Here is a 19,850-nt window from a genome sequence, read left to right on the forward strand (position 1 = left end):
TCTAAAGTTTACTGTTTTTGCGAAATCCCTTGAGCTTTCAAATCTTTTATTATCAAATTATATTTGTTTCTATTTAGAGTTGTATATAACCCACAAAATGGCTATTAGCTGATTAAGTACAAAACATGGATTAAAACAAAATTAGTATGTTAATGAAGCAATAATTAAGCAACTCGTGACTTTGATCCGGTCCAAGTCTACTTTTAAAACGCTTAATTCCAATTCCATTCCCTCAGACCAGAGTAAAAAGTAAAAACCCACCGCTCTCTCTCACTGCTCTGCTTCCTCCGATCGTTCGATCGATCGCTTGCTTGCTCCGAGAGAGCGGGAGAGGTCGGTGCAGTGGTCGTTGGAGGAGGAGGAGAAGGCGGAGGTGGTGGAGGAAGATGGCGGGAGGAGGAGATCATTCCTGCTGCGGTGCGAAGTTCTGGGTGTACATGATGGTAGCCGTGGGATTGGTCTTGTTCGCCGGCCTCATGTCCGGCCTCACCCTTGGCCTTATGTCCCTCAGCCTCGTCGACCTCGAGGTCCTCGTCAAGGCCGGCCAGCCCAAGGATCGCCGAAACGCCGGTCTACTCCCGATCCCCATTCTCCTCTCTCTAGTTTCTGTTTCTCTTTCTGTGTTTCATTTTACGATTGTTTTCCGTAGCCAAGATCCTGCCCGTGGTGAAGAATCAGCACCTCCTGCTCTGCACGCTGCTGATCGGGAACTCCCTCGCGATGGAGGTCTCTAATAGTGATTTATCTCTTCCGCTGTGTCTCTTTATACGTTAAAAATAGTTTTTTTTAAAAAAAAAAAAGAAAATAAAAACTTTTGTTGAAAGGTTCGTTGATTACTTTTTGTTCATTCTTTGTCCAGGCGCTGCCCATATTTCTCGATGCGCTCGTTCCGGCTTGGGGGGCCATCCTGATATCGGTAACTCTTATCCTGGCTTTCGGCGAGGTAATTGGTCGAGATTCGTCGATCCCCTCTATTTCTTTATCCAATCCATGTCAAACTGTGCAGTTTTAGATAGATATATGTGTTTTAGATTGACACGAGTAGCCTATTGGAGAGAGAAAGTTCATTGTGGTTTCTGCATGGTGGTTTTTCTCTCAGATACTTCCTCAATCTGTGTGCTCGCGCTATGGCTTGAGCGTGGGAGCTAAAACAGCAGGAGTTGTTCGCGTGCTTCTTTTGATCTTCTTTCCTGTAGCTTATCCCATCAGCAAGGTTATCATTTGTTGCCTTTTTTACTTGTTGGTACTTATTTAAATGAAGCTCTTCCAGAAAATCAGTGGAAGCCTTTTCCCCTCCTTTTCTTAGATATTTTTCCTTTAATATTTGTGTGCGTGTATACTCTGCATTATGATAATGGAAGGATATTATTTAATATTCTCCTACTGATTTTGTTCAGATCATCTACAAATATTTCCTGATCTGCCACCAATATTTTGTGTACTTGCAATGATATGTTTTCCGTTTAGTACACTAAACATAAAATTTCAATTAGCAAGGAACCATTGATAAGGATGGTTGTGGATGATATCAAGATAACACATGTGTGTTTTGACAAATTCACTAAGTAGTTCCCTTCAGGGGTTAAAATTTCCATCGTTCAAGAGTTAACATAGGATCAAGCTGCCCATGATGAATAACAGAAAGATTGCACTTATATTCGCAAAGTCTTAGCTTCAATTTACAATAATAATAGAAGCTGAAAACAAAAATAAAGTAAAAATACCACTAAGTTTAGCAGCAGAGGAGCAAAACATAGGGTAAATACATTTGGAATCTTATATGTGTACAAAGGATGCTACCATATGTTAGATCTGTTAAAAATAGATCCGGTCCACATTGTTTGGTACAATTCTGTACATTCTATTATACTGTGTGTTCCTATACATCAGCATGGAATTGATTCTTTTCCTCAACCAAGTGGTTGTTTGTTATGTTCCATTAGGATACACACATTATGCTGTGGCTTTCTTATTTCAACCCAGTCATTAATCATTATATGGTGCGTTGACACAATTGATAAACATAAGAAATCTTTACTTTGCACGCAAAAATTGTACAATTATTGAATGCTAGAAAACTAGTAAAATGCACTTCAACCTATTATATCTTATGTTGCATGTCTCAATTTTTTATTTATTTTTTTATGTTTCCCTGCATAGATATCTTCTATTTGATTGATTTGTTTTGATTTTTACTCTGTTTTGCATAGTTATTGGACTGGCTTTTAGGCAAGGGACATTTTGCACTTATGAGAAGGGCTGAACTGAAGACACTAGTTGATATGCATGGAAATGAGGTAAGCTTTGAGTTAAGGATCGCTCATTGTTTAGACAGTAGTTTGTTAGAATATGTAGAACTACTATGATTTCGACAGTCACATATGGTTTGGGTTGGTTGTCCTACAGGATAATGCAACTAATTCAAATCTTTGATTTCTCTCGGAGTTGTCTGATGCACAGCATCACCATTTAAATTGGTGAGCACATCGTGACATAATCAAAAATATACAAAAAGAGGAGTAATGAAATTAAAAAAAATGTTGAAAACCATTAGTTCATATGCCGGTGCTAATTTCTGTATCTTTCCTTCTCCAAGTATAATAAACTTAGATCCATTCACGAGAATTACATTTATTATTTCATATATTCTGAAAAAGAATTTGCTTCCACTGTGAAGTTGTTTAAGTTTTTTGACTTTGGGTTTCTTGCTTTTCTGGACTGGTCATTTTAAATTGTCTAAATTTTCTGAATTAATGATTCCATAAAACTTATGGAAACTCTTATGATTCTCTTCTTGATTCTTAGGCAGGGAAGGGCGGTGAACTGACTCATGATGAAACAACTATTATTACTGGTGCTTTGGAGTTGACTCAAAAGGCTGCTAAAGATGCAATGACACCAATATCAGAAACCTTTTCACTTGACATAAATTCTAAACTGGACATGTATGTTACGTTAGTTTTTAAAGTCCCTTTGATATTCCCCAATGTTAATCTTTATCTATTTTCAGGCTCACTCTAGGTTTAATCATGACAAAAGGCCATAGTCGTGTACCAATTTACTCTGGCAGCCCAACAAACATTATTGGCCTTATCTTGGTAAATTTATTAGATATCATTTATATTCTTGTGTTTCTTTTGTTTCTGGCAATCATTTTGTTAGTTCTTCATTATTGTCTTCAGAATTTTATCCATATTAAAAGAGTTGTAATTGTTGTTCCAAGAACAAATTGAATCTGCAATGCAGCACACACTCATTACTAAAACATTAAGTGCATTTAAACAAAAGTTTCTGTAAGGGGAACTAAACTTTAAGGATTAGATGTTTCTTAATTATTTCTGTCGTATGAAGGGCAACATAGTCATTACATTTTGGTTCTTGGGAACATTATACATAGTGCTAAACGACCATATATCAGTTAAAACACATGGGAAGTGAATTTGGGTAGAAAAGGAGATGGCTTGGTCTGGCTTCAGGAAGTACGCAAATAATACCGAGACAATATAATGAAAGTAATGAGATGAATCACAAAATTTCCCTCTGTTGCAAGTTTGAGTTAATATTCAAATCAGAAATCTATGCTTCTTTTCTCTGTTAATCTGCTCAAGATCCTTCAATTTACATATATTTAGTTGTTCTCAGGTTAAGAATTTGATTACTTGCCGGCCTGAAGATGAAGTTCCTATAAGAAATGTTACTATACGATGGATTCCCAGGTACAACCTAGCCTTTGTATGCAGATATGTTATGAAACAATATCTTTAGATTCGATATATGTTTAAATACTCAAAGTTGTTGAAGTGATAAAGCATGGACTCATCAATGCCCTTGTCCTCACAAAAACAATGTGAAGGGTTGGACTAACCATACAGATGAACATAAAAAAAATGCAAAAAATATAAGATGCAAATTAACAAAAATTAGCAAGTTTATTATCTTAGTCATGCACCCAAAAGAAGAAATTATGAGCTGAGCTGTGAACTACAAAAACCATGATAAGGTATATGATGAAAAAAACTTGCATATCTATCTGGTGCAACTATCTTCTCTCTTTTTATTTTGACTTTTGTGATGTACATGAACCAATTTATTTTATCTAATTCCTTTGTATAAATGACTTGTGTTTCTGTGTTTGCCTAATTATGCAACAAGGATTTATTTGTTTATTTAGTAAAGTCTGAATATACACATAAGATCGAAATATTATTAATACTGTAATCCTTATCATCTTCCTCTACAATTTCTTCAAAATATTTTATCCTTTGAACATTACTCGTCATCTTGTTGTGTGTGACTGGAAGACAGATCATTTTGCCTACAGATGCAACACAAACTATGTTAAGCATGGCACATGCAACAAGAGAGAAATAGAAGATACCTACTAGGCTAGATTTTAAGAACTAGAACGGGTCAGCCTGTTCAATCGGTTTGAACAGGGAACTACTAATTGTTCCAATCTACTTGAGGTGAAAATGGTAGTAAATAACCATCCAATTCTGGTTAAAACGGCCAAAACAGTGTCAAACTAAAAAACCGGAAATAGCAGAAATAAGAAATGAAAAATCATATAAATAATAAAAATAGCATGTTGAAGATTGTAACAGAATAAATGGTACAAAAACCAAAATAAACCCTGAAACAATATCTAAACAAGAAATCTTAAAAAAAAACATGTCACGCCCCGGGCGAGTTCTTGCCAGAGGAAATTTCGACAGCATCTCCTCTGTACGGGTGACAATCTGATACTTGACTACACAGCCCTCAGAGCCTCTCAATCATCGGCCAACACGGTCGGAACATATACAATAATTAGATAAACAATCCACGCAGTTTATATAGTACAACCTCCGACTGACAATCACAACCACGCAGTTTAATAAAACCTACTCCACTATTCGAGGAAAACACAACCCACAACGGAAAACCATCACAGCGGAAAACAAGGGTAGTAGACCAAAACTCGATATAATATCCACGAGTACAAGATCTACATATCACACGCATGTAGATCATAAAACAAGGAAACAAAGTCTGAAAGTAGAAAACCATATCTACACGAGGTGGGGGACTAGCGATTGGAACCTCCTCAACCTGAAATAGAAATAAAGCAACAGGGTGAGTTCAACAACTCAGCGGGTATCAAGTTGACATGCATAGTAAGATATATCTAACAGTAATAATCATGGAGTACAGTCTCCTGATCAAAAACAGGAAATTTGAAAAACTGAACAAGCAAAGAAGTTGTACTCACCAGGACCTCCTATCCGGATATAAGGGTTGTCAGACTAAACACATCATGTCTCCTGAATGCATGTCAATCATATGCAACCACAAAAATGCAGCATCCAAAATGCAGCAATCACAAGTAATAAATGCAATCCATGCATATGATACAAATGTCCTGGTCACCCCTGACGCCAGTCAACCACCTCACACACGATGGTGATGTCGAGTGGGTAGAGCTGTGACAACTGTGCACTCTGCCATCATTACTCTTAGTGACCGAGTGGACAGGATGCTGTCGGAGTACACCTATCCTCCTACCCCAAATCATAGTGGGAGAGCGCAATGCTTTCATCTCCCTGTGTCATAGTCAAGAGGAGGGATTCTTGTCCTGCTACCACGCTGCAATCACACTACCCATGAGCGGATCAGCGGAGCCCTGACAGAGCAAACTGCACACACTCTGCCTAATATACCACTAACCCATGAGTGGTTGTGTGTGCAGATCCATGTAACTGACGATGTGCTCAACAATAAAGGAGCCGACAATCGCTCAGCATGCAAAAATAGTGCATGACACTAAGCATGTAACTCTTGAAAATATCTACCTCCTCATAATGTGTACTAAAAGGAAAACCAAGTCCATAACAATGATCTAGGTACGCATGCCAGATAGTAAACCTAGGTACACATGCCAAGTAGTAAACCTAGGTACACATGCCAAGTAATAAACAAAGTACATATGCCAAGTATAAACTGTAGGTGCAGCGGAGGCCGGCAAGAGGGGGGTGAATTGCTTGAAAAAATAAAAATTATACCCTCCTCGGAATTTTCAACTCAAAAGTGCAATAACAATAATAAAATCACAGAAATAAAGAAACAGAAATGAAACCGAGACTCAGCAGTTAACCTGGTTACAACCAAGAGGGTTGTTAATCCAGGGCGATGAAAAACGCACTAGAAAAAGTCTCCTTTACTGAAGGCGGAGAAGCCTTTTACACTCTAACAGCTCAGAACTATTGCTAAGAATGAATACAGAGTTGATTGAACAATTGATCAATAATTCCTAGGTCCAGGGGTCCTTTTATAGCCCTTGGAAATTCTATCTCAGATGTCCAAGGCGCCTCCATCGAATAGGCGGATAAAACTTTATCCGAAACGTAAACGATCATATTTGATCTGTTGAAGGTGCCTTTATCAAATCATGAAGGCGCCTTCATGTTGAGGGTGCCTTCATGACTTGATGAAGGCTCCTTCAAGCCGGTTTTCCAACTTTTGCTTCTTTTCCAGTTCCTTTGCTTTGGCTTCTGATGCTCCGACAGCTTGGGTGATTCGGCCAACCGAAATAGGGCTCACCCGAACCTAATTTTCGGCCTTCTCCTCGAGCAGCCTTTCTCCCCAGCTTAACGTCCCTCGAACGCCGCGCATGTTCTTCTCGCCCATCGGTGTACTCTTCCACAGCTCTCTCGTCCTTCGGACGCACCGAGCCTATAGGCTCCCATCCCGTGTCGTCCTTCTTGCTAGCTGCGTCTTTCGCTCGACTTCCTGCGCTCCTAAGCTCCTGCACACTCAGACACAAGGATCAAACACAAAGCAGGACCTAACCAACTTGGTTAATCACATCAAAACAACCACGGGGTCTAACAATCTCCCCCTTTTTGATGTGCATCAACCCAAGTTCAAGTTATGATAAAAATAGACAAACAGTAATTTTAAAGAAAATTACTAAACTAACATGTTAAGCATAAATTTGCAATAAATAAAATTGCAACTATTTAATCAAGAGTTAAACAGAATTTTTCAAAAATATTTTTAGAACTCAGAGTTAAAAAAAACTCTCTCCCCCTATACTTGTACCTATCTCTCTCCCTTTGATCACAGCAAAAATGGGGTAATAATACGAGAATATGATATTTATTTAAAAAAATATTTAGCAAATTCTTAAGTTAGAAAAATTTCTGAGCAAAATGAAATTTTTTTAAAATAAATTTCTAACTCAAATGAATTTTTTGAATTTTTAAAAAAATTCTAAGTTAAATGACTTTTTAGAATTTTCCAGAAAAAATTTCTAAGTAAAATGAATTTTCAGAATTTAAGAAAAATCTAAATAAAATGAATTTTTAGAATTTTCTAGAAAAGAAATTTCTAAGTAAACTGAATTTTTAGAATTTTCTAGAAAAGAAATTTCTAAGTAAACTGAATTTTTATAATTTAAAAAAAATCTAAGTAAAAATGAGTTTTTAGAATTTTCCAGAAAAAAATTTCTAAGTGAACTGAATTTTTAGAATTTTTCCAAAATAATTTCTAAGTAAAAATGAATTTTTAGAATTTTCCAAGAAAATGTTTGAAAAACTTTCAAAACATTATTTAATTCTAGTTTTAATGTTTTTTCAGAAAGTTAATTTAACATTTTATTTCAATATTTCAGCTTCCAAGTCGTGACGAGGCACTAGGCTTTCTTGGTTATTGGAGCAACAACCACTTCCTTAGACAAAGCCTCATAAAGAAATTTTAACGTTTAATTTTTCTTCTGAAAGCCTTAATTTAAAAAATTTAATTTAGCACAGATTTTGGAACCCAATAGAGGTTCCTTCCTACTGGATTAATCAGAAACTTAGGAGGTACATAATTTTTGAGAATTTTTCTGAGTTGACCCTGATGTTTTCTTATATACCAATTCAATTTTCCATAAATCTTAAGTTTTGATTTTTGAAAAACAATTGTTTTAAAACATTCATCAGTTTTCAAATTTTCAATTTCTAATTTTAAATTATCATTTTCGGATTTCAGTTTATCTAAAATTCTATGTAAGTCAGCATTCTCTTTTTCTAATTTAAATAAATCTTTAGAAAGAGACTTAATAAATTGAAAGGACTGAGTCGGGGTTAGATTACGTACCTTACTTACCTGATTTGGTGATGCTCCCCCTTCACTGCAGCTTTCTTCCTCTGATGTTCCTCCCCCTTCATCTATGCTCATTTCTGAGTTTGACTCTTCTTCCAGCTGATGGTTAGCTATTAGCGCTAACTCCGAGAATTCTTCGATGTCTGACTCGGAGGATGAGTCTGAGAACGTGGCCTTCGGGGTGTTGTATCTGGAGGATTCTGGCTTCTTGTACTTTACCTTTTCCTTCTCTTTCTGCTTGCTCCAGTCATCTTGATGTGCCCTTCTTCGTTGCAATTGTAGCAACGGACTGTCCTTCTCTTTTGATGATGTTTACTCGACTGCGATCTAAATTTGTTAGATTTAAAAAACTTATTAAATCGTCTTACCATTAATGCAGCTTCGGATTCGTCGATCGAGGCTTCGGAGTCAGAACCGTTTATTCTTGCCTTTAGGGCAATATTCTGACTAGTCTTCTCTACTCCATTAGGCTCTGCAACTCGAGATTCGTGAAATTCAAAACTAGAAAATAAATTTTCTAAAGTACTTACCTTGAAGCCCCTAGAGATGTAGTATGCATCTACTAAGGACGCTCATTCTGGAGTTCTGGGGAAGGCGTTGAGCGCGTACCGGATCGAGTCTCGGTTCGTTACTTCTTCTCCAAGGTTGCTTAGTTGAGTTATTAGCTCCTTAATCCTTGCTTGGAGTTGCGCTACCTTCTCGCCTTGGTTCATCCGGATGTTTGTAAGTTGAGTCCGGAGGATATCGCGTCTTGCAAGCTTCGCTTCGGATGTACCTTCGTGAAGCTCCAGGAATTTTTCCCAGAGGTCTTTCGCGGAGTCGTAGCTTCCGATCCGACTTACCTCTTGTGGTGGCAGCACGCTAAGCAGGTGGAACTCTGACTTTCCGTTGGCGACAAAATCGGCTTGCTCCTTCTTGCTCCACTGATGCTCTTCTTTGTCTTTCGGAACTTCAAAACCATATTTCATAGTTAGTAAAATATCGAAGTCGGTTTTAAAAAATACCTCCATCCGGCATTTTCATGTCGCAAAGTCTCCGTCGAACTTCGGGGGATGAATGCTTGTTCCGGTCATCGTCTTGATCTTCGTGCTTCAGTCGACGGTTAGTCCTTCTGAGGCGGTCTGACTCTGATACCAATTGTAGGTGCAGTGGAGGCCGGCAAGAGGGGGACGAATTATCTGAAAAAATAAAAACTATACCCTCCTCGGAATTTTCAACTCAAAAGTGTAATAGCAATAATAAAATCACAGAAATAAAGAAACAGAAATGAAACTGAGACTCAGTAGTTAACCTGGTTACAACCAAGAGGGTTGTTAATTCAGGGCGATGAAAAGCGCACTAGAAAAAGTCTCCTTTACTGAAGGCGGAGAAGCCTTTTACGCTCTAACAGCTCAGAACTATTGCTAAGAATGAATACAGAGTTGATTGAACAATTGATCAATAATTCCTAGGTCCAGGGGTCCTTTTATAGCCCCTGGAAATTCTATCTCGGATGTCCAAAGCGCCTCCAACAGAGGTCCAAGGCGCCTCCATCGAGTAGGCAGATAAAATTTTATCCGAAACACAAACGGTCATATTTGATCTGTTGAAAGCGCCTTCATCAAGTCATGAAGGCGCCTTCATGTTGAGGGCGCCTTCATGCTTTATGAAGGCATCTTCAAGCTGGTTTTCCAGCTTTTGCTTCTTTTCCAGTTCCTTTGCTTTGGCTTCCAATGCTCCGACAGCTTGGGTGATTCGGCCAACCGAAATAGGGCTCACCCGAACCCAATTTTCGGCCTTCTCCTCGAGCAGCCTTCCTCCTCGGCTTAACGTCCCTGGAATGCCGCGCATGTTCTCGCCCACCGGTGTACTCTTCCGCAGCTCTCTCGTCCTTCAGATGCACCGAGCCCGTCGGCTCCCTTTCCGTGCCATCCTTCTCGCTAGCCGTGTCTTCCGCTCAACTTCCTGCGCTCCTAAGCTCCTGCACACTCAGACACATAGATTAAACACAAAGCAGGACCTAACCAACTTGGTTGATTACATCAAAATAACCACGGGGTCTAACATAAACAAGGTACACATGCCAAGTATAAACTAGTAGCTAGACCTGTATCCGGAAATGCACTGTATGTCACGACATAAGTACACAATGCAAGAAACAGAAGGACATAATCATAAATGCATGACAGATAAAAGTATGAGCATACTACAAGTATCAAGTAGTGACATACCAAACAGATATAAACATAACTATTACTACTAGTTATAACCTACTAAGCATATTAGAATGACAATATCAAAAAGATAAGTAAAAGGTACCCGTCTCAAAAATATAAGATCGTATCCAGTAATCCAACGTCGAGACGCTCGTCTCGAATCAAAATCCTGCATCAAAATATTTTTACTTAGCTAATTCTATATGAATTAAATAGTTAAATAAAATCCCCAACTGAACTAGGATAATTCTAATCGAACACGATCTTTGATAAATCCTAAATTAATGTTTAGATCTTACTAATACAATTCATCACTTAACCTAGAGTTAAGCTAGTGTAACCTAATTAATCTATTTCATCTTCAACCAATGAATCCATCCATTCCATTACCATCACAGGTTCTAATCCAAATCCAACTAACCAATCATACTAATTAATTGACCCAAATCTGAGTTTCAAACAAGCTATAGATCCAAACCGAACTCATGAAATCAACTACATACCCTATAGCCAAGCTTCTTCAACAATTCCCCACCATACAGCAGCCGCCCATCGATCAACACTTCTTGATCAGTTTGGCTGGAAATCTGATAGAATACTTGGTCTCCACAGCCATGGATCTACAACCAAACATGGTGGTCGGATGCTATCAGCCACCGACAGTAGAACAAAAGAATGGGCAGGGATAAAGAACTCTCCGTACCCTTTCTGATCGAGGAACGCACTTAGTGACTGCAATTTTAGGGGACTCTGGCCGGATGCTTCACATCAAAACAAGAGGAAAGATCCGGCAGGAGCAGTGTAGTCCGATGGTCGGAGACGCTCTGTGCAGACGTGCGGCAACAGGGACGTCGAGGCTAGGGTTAGGATCTCCCTTCTTGGCCGGAGATATGCTCACACGGGGCAGCGACCCGAAGAGGGCAATGCATCGGCGATGGATCTAGGGCACGGTAGCGACAAAAACGCGACCACAGTGAGAAGAAGATCCAATCAAGAGCATCCACTCACCGTTAGGGCACGGAGCGGCGGTGGCTACCGGCGCGATTGGGATCTCCGCGACGAGGAGACAACGGACAGAGGAGGGGAATCGAGGCAGGCGAGAGGAAGGGGGCGAGGCTTCCCTTGGCCGATGGACTTTGTATGCGTGGGAGAAGAGGAAGCGCGAGGCGTTGGGAGGGCGGCGCCGATTGGGGAAGCTAAAAAGGGTCGGCGTCGCGAGAGGGGAGGAAGCGTCGGGAGGTAAGGGTTCGGCGTGGCTTGGGTCGGGTGAGAAACGGAAGAAAAAAAAGAAAAAAAATATAAATTTAGGTATTTTAATTAAACCCTAGGTTAAATTCCTCAATCAACTCCCATCTTTGGGTATTCCAAACAGGTTTTTCCCAAACCTATAAATGCATCCCCTCCAAATACGCCATACGAGCTCCGAAAAATTTCCAGAAATTCCTAAAAATTCCGATAAGGTTATTCACCTATTCAACCTTAATATTTAGTTTGCCATATTTTACACTATGATCTCATGCTGTTGTGGAGGATGGATGCATTTCTACTAGGAGATTTGCAATATGAATTAAGTTTCAGCTTCAGATATTCTTAGAGATGGTGAAGAATGAAGAGGAGAGTGGTCGTGCAAGGGAAAATAAAATCTTTAGTAGATTAGAACCAGAGATAGGTTTAGAGAGCAAGGAAGAGGTTTAACAGGGAGGACTATTGTGATTGTGCCTCCAATGATACAGAGATTATATATACCTGCAAGAACTGGGGTTGTTGAACTAGTTGGACTTGTCAAATGGGAGATTGGCAAGATCACCATTTAATGGTCCATCCAGTTTTTAAAGCCTTGCTAGGTGACACTGTGCCTAGAGCTTTTATTAAGGCATGTGCTTGCTGCCTTTTATCACGCACCTAGGTGAACTTGTGCGCTCAATTTGTAATGGCACAGGAGGGATGGAGCTCCCGTAGTACCTAGGTTCCCTTTTCAAACCACTGGGTGGTCATTTGACTGCATATTGCCTGCATACGGTTTCTAGACTGATATATGGGTTTTGTGCCACTTCACAGACATAATTTGGTGCTAATTTTTAGAGAACTATTATTGATCTCCATTTAAGCAAGATTTTAAAGACTCGTTATTGCAGGTTAGGGGACTTCTTTTTTTGTTGCAGTAGATGCAAAATAGGCATTAGATCAACAAATATAACTATCTGAGGATACATCTTCTCAGAAGGTAAAGCCTAGTAGCCAAACCTTTGTACAATAACTAACTAATTATTGTTTGCATTTCCCTTCAAATGCATTATGTGATGCAGACTTACAGTATCACATGTTTCAATATGGCATTCACATTAACTCATGGAGCATGCATTGAAAATTATGCAATTCTTTCACTTTCTATGTCTGGATTATTTCTTCTGCTATGATTTTATAGGATTTGTAAAACTAAATTGGCTTTGCCAGGGTCTTCGGTGATGATCCTCTCTATGACATACTGAATCAATTCCAGCAAGGGCATAGTCATATGGCAGTGGTTGTTAAACGCATAAAAGACAATGACTTGCCTGCTGAGAAGAACAAAGCTACTATGCCAGACAGCATAATGGATCAGAGCAGGAATCAAAATGACATCCATGGTATTCCCCCCAAAATTATGACAGTCTTTTTGTTTGTTAATGTGATGAATTTGAACCAGAAAAATAGAGCATCAGATTACTTGATATATGAGGGACTTGCATGTAGTGGAAACTTGTAATTTGTATACTTTGAGGTAGTGATTCCTGATTTTCCAGGCGATGGATCCCAAACAGTTATGTCTGATCATTTGAGTAGCACTATCAATGCATCTCCTGTGAGTAATAACATTCAGCAATTTCATAGTCCTGCAAAGAGAAGCAACATGGAGAAACGTGGGGATGCACGTGCACAGGGCAAGAAATCTGAACGAGGACGGCATGCCAATATTCTTGATGTTAATGTGGACACTCTTCCAAGCTATTCATTAGATGAAGAAGTAGTTGGAATTATAACAATGGAAGATGTTATGGAGGAACTACTACAGGTGGATAATTTTGTAGTGGAAATACTTTTCCAACAATTTTCTAAGCTAGCCTCTTTTATTATTTGCTTAAATATATTCTTCCATTTGCTGAAGTGCAAAGTTCTCATAATTTTTTTGCAAGCTTTCCTGGAAATGAAAGCTTTCATTTTCCTTGTAGTTGTGAGTTGTCTGCAGCTTGGATCGGCACATCAAATTCTCAATGATTTTCTGATTGAGATCCATTTTCTGGGGTGCTTGCTCCAATATTCACAGTTAATTTTATATGTTATCTGTTTATAGGTCTAGTGAATGCTTGATCATTTTAACAGTAATGTTTAAATTACCGTATGTAATAAGATGCTTTATTTGCATTGTATATATTTTTATACTCATGCTTAGGTTTAAAGTCTTTAACGTATAGTATGAAGCCTTAAGGAAATATTTATTACCTTGTTTATGAAAATATCAGAAAAGTTATGTGATTAGGCGATCCTTTAATTGTTTAGAACTGAATATACATTATTTAGAACCGAGTATACATTCATTGCAGTAGTTTACTTCCTCCTTGATGGTATAAAATCTTTTACTTTCACTGTGCTTATTGTTTCTGATGAGTAGATCGTTCAGTATCCTATTGCTGCTATGTGTTCAACTTTAATCAGATGATCAAACAGAAGCTAACCACTAACAACTCAACTAATGTAGTTTGTTATGGACAGTTAACCATTTGTAGATGATGGGTGATATTGCTGTTTCTTTTTTGTTCTAGTGAAAGACAAGTTTGACTTTCAAGCTGCTGCATCCTGAAGCATAACTTGATGCTTCTAGTGAATGTCAAAAGTGACAATTGACAACCAGTTTTAAATGCTCAACTAGCGAGTTCTAGATCACTTGCTATCACTTGAAACATGATATGTCTTTTTAACTAAAAATAGAAGAAAACGTCTCCTTTGCTTGCCTCATGCGGCTCCATACCATCTTCCTTCTACCTTGTAAATTTTGTTTCATTCAGAATGTCATGAATCTAAATATAGAGCACTCTCTACATGATAATGAGGATAACTGATACTTGGATGTTATTTTAGCAGATTTATAGAAAGACTAATTACTAATTTGTTTGATGACATGATATTTGAAAGCAAAGCATACTAGGGGTGGTTCTGTTTTGAACATTTTGTTCTTTAGCTGACTTTTCAGTATTGCTATTATGACGCAATAATAATGACAGTTAAGTTTGGCCGGCTCTGTTTTCTTGAGGCATTATGCAGTTTTATGTTTTATACCAATGACTTTACAATAGGTAAACCCAAATACTGGGCATGAAATAACCGTTGCTTTGGTTTTTGTTCTGTTCTGTCTAGTTTCCTAGCAAATTTGTTTGGAGCGGAGCAATCCTGCATAAATGCTTGAATGTTTTTTGTGTGTGTGATTTTTTACTCTTACAGACACTACATAATTATTTTGCTTAGTTTGGTGACGTCATTTTAAATATAAAAATTCTTGGAACTGCATGTAGCACAGTTGATTAAAAAAAAGTTGCTATGATCACATACTTTTTTCATCTGAAACTACAAAATGCTGCAAATCAAAGGTAGTAAAATACTTATAGTCATGTTTGGTCCACGAGTTCGGTTATCTTGATCTCCCCTTTTACCACTTATGTACTATTACAACCAACATTAATTTGGCAATTTCATTGTGCAAACCTTGTCTTCTGCCATATGTATTTGATCATCAATAGACCCACTAGTAACCATCTGCATCCAAAGACCTGGTTCAATTTCACAAATTCCTTGTACTTGGATAGTTTTTTCATATCCTACATATCACATCTGACACCTTCTGCCTTTGTTTTGTAGGAAGAAATATTGGATGAGACGGATGAGTATGTTGATGTCCACAACAAGTACGTCAAGTCCATGCATCATGTATTCCACTGCTTTTCAGGTGCTCATGAGTATAATTATTTGATCAAATCTTTTGCAGGATTAAGATAAACATGTTACCTACGAGAAGGTCATCGCTTTCTCAGTTCATCCGTCGAACTCCAACGGCCTCTCCTCTATCTCCATGCCATGAGTCTTCTGTACTACGTTCACCTGTTCCTCAGCACGCTCAAATACCTGTTCCAACACCAACCACTCTGAATTCTCCTGGAAAGTCAGTACCAAGTTCACCTTCTCATCTTACAAGTCATGGTCGGAGTTCACCCGCTACTTATCTAGTAAGTAAATAAAAGGATTTGTCATTCTAAATCAAAGACCTTTTATTTTGTATCACTATTGTTGGGTAGCAGCTATCTCTGTCGATGCAAAGATAGATGAATTTCTAACTCATCAAGTTATTTGAAGCTCTTATGTTTTACCAATTGGTATCCATAGACAAATCTACTAGATAGTTCTGTTTCCAGCATAGTTAAATCTGCATAGCTCGATATCTTCATTTCATGCACTGAAGTAAATTCATTATCTATTAAATAAGACACTTTGTATAACACCCTGTACTTCACAAATCTGGTGTTCATATCTGCATATAGAAGTTGAAGTTAACATTAAAAATCACCAAAGATCTTTCAACAATGCTGCATCTACTCGGCGCTGAAAAGATAGCACAGTTGAGACAACTTATTTTTTCTTCCTAAAAGTACGAAAGTTATCATAATTGACGTTTATCTATCGGGTTGCATTGCATACTTATTTTAAAGTTTCTTTTGTCTCCAGAGTCACTTTCTTAACCTTATAATTTACCAATGACAATCTTTTGGAATCATTAGCTAGGCATATTGTTGGTTTTGGACATTGCCTAACCCTTTTTTGTCAGGTGTCAAGAAAATCATACGAGAAGCTCGACAAAAATGGAGAGAGCAACGTGTGATAGTCCTTGGGTAAAACACACGGTAATCATCATAATCCTTTACTGAAACCACAAACTGGTAGCACAAAGTTATAGATTTTTCTTCATCAATCTGACTACATAATTAATTGTATCTTATAAACAAAATGTATCTTGTATATTAGTTGGAAAAAATAGTGTTTTTCGAAGGGATGTGTGTTCATATGTATTTTCAAGCTGCAACATTCAGTAATGTTTCTAAAGAGATTGCTTTTGGTTGATTGTAATTGATTTTTCTACTTAATTTGACGCATCAGTTTAACCTTTTGCTATATGGTGATTGTTGATCTGTTCTGTTTTTTTTTTAAAAAAAAAAATTCTTGGAATTTGTGATTAGCCTAAATATATTTTTTTCGTGTTTGAAAACATAATTTGGAAGTTTAAATACATGTGACATGCCTGTTATTAAATGGCCATTTTGTCAAATGACACTTGGATTTTAGAATTTTGTAAAAAGGTACATTATAGTTTCATATCATACTTTTCAAAGGGTGTATTTTTTTTTTTGTTATGATGAGAGCTAGAGTTTGAATTTCGACAAGTGAGGTAAATATTTTACGACAAGTATTTCAACAAGTGAGGTAAATATTTTTTTTTATGTACTAATTACTGTTTCAAAGGTTAATAGTCGTCTATGATTTATCTTTTTGTGTTATCTTTATCATAGGAGATTTTTTTAATAAAAAAGATATTTTTTAAAAAAAACTATAATCTTTAGGAAATATGAAATTATAGTATGTTTTTTGTTTGAGAAATTTCAAAAATTCAAGTGCTCTTTTTTAAATATCGTTATTAAATTATTATCTGAATGCCTGAGCCAACGGTATTAATAGTTAGGCGGTCAAAATAGTAGAGTTTTTACCAACATTAAAGATATTTGTTGACTTTGAAAAGTATTTTTTTCAAACATAAATAAATTCTGTCCATTTATTTATTTATTTATTTATTTTCATTTTACTTTTTATTCTACTCATTTTCTATTTCGGCGATAATTTTTTGAGTCTAAAAAGTGCTCTTCGGGTCAAATACTCTCTTTCTTTTTTTCATTATTTCCCTTTCTCTTTAACTTTATTTATTTAATTATTTTCTGGTAAATATGATTATGCATTTTTTCCCCCATTTCATTTCAATTCATTAGGTATCTTTCTAGCCATTAATCTAATGATCATTCTGCCAAGGTAATGGCCACTCTTTATCTTAATTAATTTCTATTATCTCCAAAAAGAAGCAATTAAGCATCTCAAGGACATGTGGAGCATAGTTTTGGTGAGTAACAAAGATTAATTAGTATTTAATTAATCTTTGTGCTAGCTTAAGTATCATTAAGCACCAAATTAAAAGAGATATTAAACTAATCAAATCAAAGGATTCTTGTTGACCAAATTCTAAAGAACTTTTAAAGCAGTGAATCGAAAGCTCTTCTCCCAAGCCATGTTGGAAGGCAACGCGGGCTCTGCAACTCCCCTCGGCGGAGCGCCACTCTGGCTCCCCGGAAAGAAGATGGAAGAAGCCGGCTTCATGGCGGCGGCGCCGGTGTCTTCGAGAGCCCTGGAGATCGCCAAAAGCCGCGAGGAGCTGCTCCTGCTCCTGCATGACGTCCCTGAATCCGAGTACGAGCTCTCCCTCACCGACCTCGTCGAGCGTCGCTCTCTGGCTCCAGCGGCCGGCAAGGATCAGAAAGGCTCGCCGCCGGTGGCGCGGAAGGAGGAGAAGAAGAAGAAGAAGAGGAGAACAAGCAGCGGCGGCGGAAGCAGCAGTGACGGCGTGCTGCTCAACTTGTACCTGCCGTCGTCCTTGTCGCGGAGCCTGACGACGCCGACGAACGGTAGCCGCCGCCGCCCGGCGGCGGCGAGAGAAGAAGACGGCAAGAAGAGGTGAGGTGGAGTAACATTTTAATTTAACCCTCGAACTTAGTTTTTTATTATTATTAGCAACTTGGCCCTCCCAATTTATACTTATTGTCGCAACGCCCTTTAATTTAACTATTATTGTAGATTTATCCTTCCATCGATAACAATAATCTCCAAGTAAATAGAGAAAAAATGATTTTATTATTAAAGATCTTAACAATTTGTGGAGTTTGAGTAGGACTTTGTTTACCGGTCTACAGTCAAAAAGAAATGGCAGAAAATAATGCAAAAGAAATCTGAATTCATTGTTTAATTAATTCGTAAAAAAAGAAGAAGAATATTTAACTTTTTGACAAAGAAAACAGTGTACGGAAACAAAGACCAAGAAGAAGCAGAGAGAAAACCAATGACAAACTAGTAGAGTAGTAATACTTGTTGAAAATTTGTTCATAAAAAAAACTCTTTCTTTTTTTTATTTTGTTTTGTTTTGTTTGATCTTTACAGGGATGCAAAACTGAGGAGTGTTGGGTGTTGGTGTGGCCTGTGGCAGAGAGGGAAGAAAAAGAGCTAGCCATGGCTGAGAAAGCTTGAACTGAACCATGGCCTTCATTCTCATTCTGATAGACTCTCACCATTTACAGAGCAACAGCAAAGCTTATGCTTGGAGTTCTAACCTCTGTTTACACTTTTTTTTTTGGTTTTTGTTGTGGGTTTTGTTTGATTACCAATTACAAAACAAACAGAATGAATGAATGTTTAGATAAACCTTCTCAGCAAATTTAAGATCATAAAAATAATATATTTAATCAAGTATTACTACGAAAATAAATGAATAAATTACTTTTAGAGTATTTAATCAAGTATATAATTTGGATATGTATCTAATTTGTTGATATATAATATTTATTTAACATTTAGCATCTTTTATTGTGGTTTATTTTATTTTTAACTTTAAGGAACGTCTTTTCTAGAAAGAAAAATTAATTATTTTGGTAATTTCTAGAAAAATTATTTATTTTGGTAATTTTAAGGTGAAAAATTTATTCATCTATTATATTACTATTCAATTCAAAACAATTAAGATTATATAATTAGTTTATAGTTGAGATTTTTTTAAAAATTAAAATAATTTGTTACTAATTAAAAATTATTCATCTATTATATTACCATGTCAAGGGGGGCACAGAGGGTTTCATCATCAACGCTCATTAAGCAGTTTGATTTAAAATAACTGACATCAGTCATAAACTTAAAAGCAACAATAGACGTAGGATCATTCTAAAAAATCGTGCCAAGGAGACGTGTAGGAAAAAACGGAGGTGAGAGAATGATGGAGATAAAGGTTGGTCGTGGCTTCAGGAATAGGCGATGCTACAGTAGCTCCCTCTCGAAACTCTCGAGTACCGTGGCTCATGACTAGGCTGGTAGCTCAATCGTGTGAAACTAGGTCGGGAGCTCTGGAGTAGACTGGTCAGACAAAGCAACTGATCAGGTTGCCCAATCACCCAACCCTGTCGAGACATTAAACGGACTGGTCAGGATAGATGCCCGGTCGAGTAAAAAAAACATGATCGATCGCATGCCTTGATGCCTACAGGGAGGCTAAGTTAGCAAAACCTCTGCAGGAGGAATAAATACTTAACAAACTACTTGAACGTAGCAAGTGGGAAGTAGCGTGGGATATATGTGAACGTACTGTTGGGACCTTGACGTTCGCTAGAGGGGGGGTGAATAGCGTCTCACCCAAAACTTTAC

At 37.6% G+C, this 19,850-nt stretch overlaps 2 protein-coding genes across 2 annotated transcripts; both read left to right on the forward strand.

Annotated features, from left to right (window-relative positions):
• Nucleotides 1–233: 233 nt before the first annotated feature.
• Nucleotides 234–16,472, forward strand: LOC121984956 (DUF21 domain-containing protein At2g14520-like). The gene is made up of 13 exons (XM_042538148.1): nucleotides 234–570; nucleotides 650–726; nucleotides 860–943; nucleotides 1,100–1,213; nucleotides 2,211–2,297; nucleotides 2,806–2,945; nucleotides 3,011–3,098; nucleotides 3,643–3,716; nucleotides 12,777–12,949; nucleotides 13,106–13,374; nucleotides 15,213–15,259; nucleotides 15,340–15,577; nucleotides 16,174–16,472. Exons 1-13 carry the CDS (start codon nucleotides 387–389, stop codon nucleotides 16,225–16,227), a joined length of 1,629 nt encoding a protein of 542 aa, XP_042394082.1. The 5' UTR covers nucleotides 234–386; the 3' UTR covers nucleotides 16,228–16,472.
• Nucleotides 16,473–17,452: 980 nt separating this feature from the next.
• LOC121987614 lies at nucleotides 17,453–18,866 on the forward strand. The gene is made up of 2 exons (XM_042541363.1): nucleotides 17,453–18,119; nucleotides 18,600–18,866. The coding sequence occupies exons 1-2, from the start codon at nucleotides 17,677–17,679 to the stop codon at nucleotides 18,664–18,666; spliced, it is 510 nt and encodes a 169-aa protein (XP_042397297.1). The 5' UTR covers nucleotides 17,453–17,676; the 3' UTR covers nucleotides 18,667–18,866.
• Nucleotides 18,867–19,850: the final 984 nt, after the last annotated feature.

Source organism: Zingiber officinale, chromosome 5B, assembly GCF_018446385.1.
Source record: "Zingiber officinale cultivar Zhangliang chromosome 5B, Zo_v1.1, whole genome shotgun sequence".
Lineage (NCBI taxonomy): Eukaryota > Viridiplantae > Streptophyta > Magnoliopsida > Zingiberales > Zingiberaceae > Zingiber > Zingiber officinale.

Bases quoted from the DNA above. Each gene is read 5' to 3' on its own strand.
- LOC121987614 (XM_042541363.1), top strand. From the start codon at position 17,677: ATGTTGGAAGGCAACGCGGGCTCTGCAACTCCCCTCGGCGGAGCGCCA. The intron at 18,120-18,599 runs GTGAGGTGGAGT...TGATCTTTACAG, and splicing joins GAAGAAGACGGCAAGAAGAG to GGATGCAAAACTGAGGAGTG.
- LOC121984956 (XM_042538148.1), top strand. From the start codon at position 387: ATGGCGGGAGGAGGAGATCATTCCTGCTGCGGTGCGAAGTTCTGGGTG. The intron at 944-1,099 runs GTAATTGGTCGA...TTTTTCTCTCAG, and splicing joins TTATCCTGGCTTTCGGCGAG to ATACTTCCTCAATCTGTGTG. The intron at 2,298-2,805 runs GTAAGCTTTGAG...CTTGATTCTTAG, and splicing joins TTGATATGCATGGAAATGAG to GCAGGGAAGGGCGGTGAACT.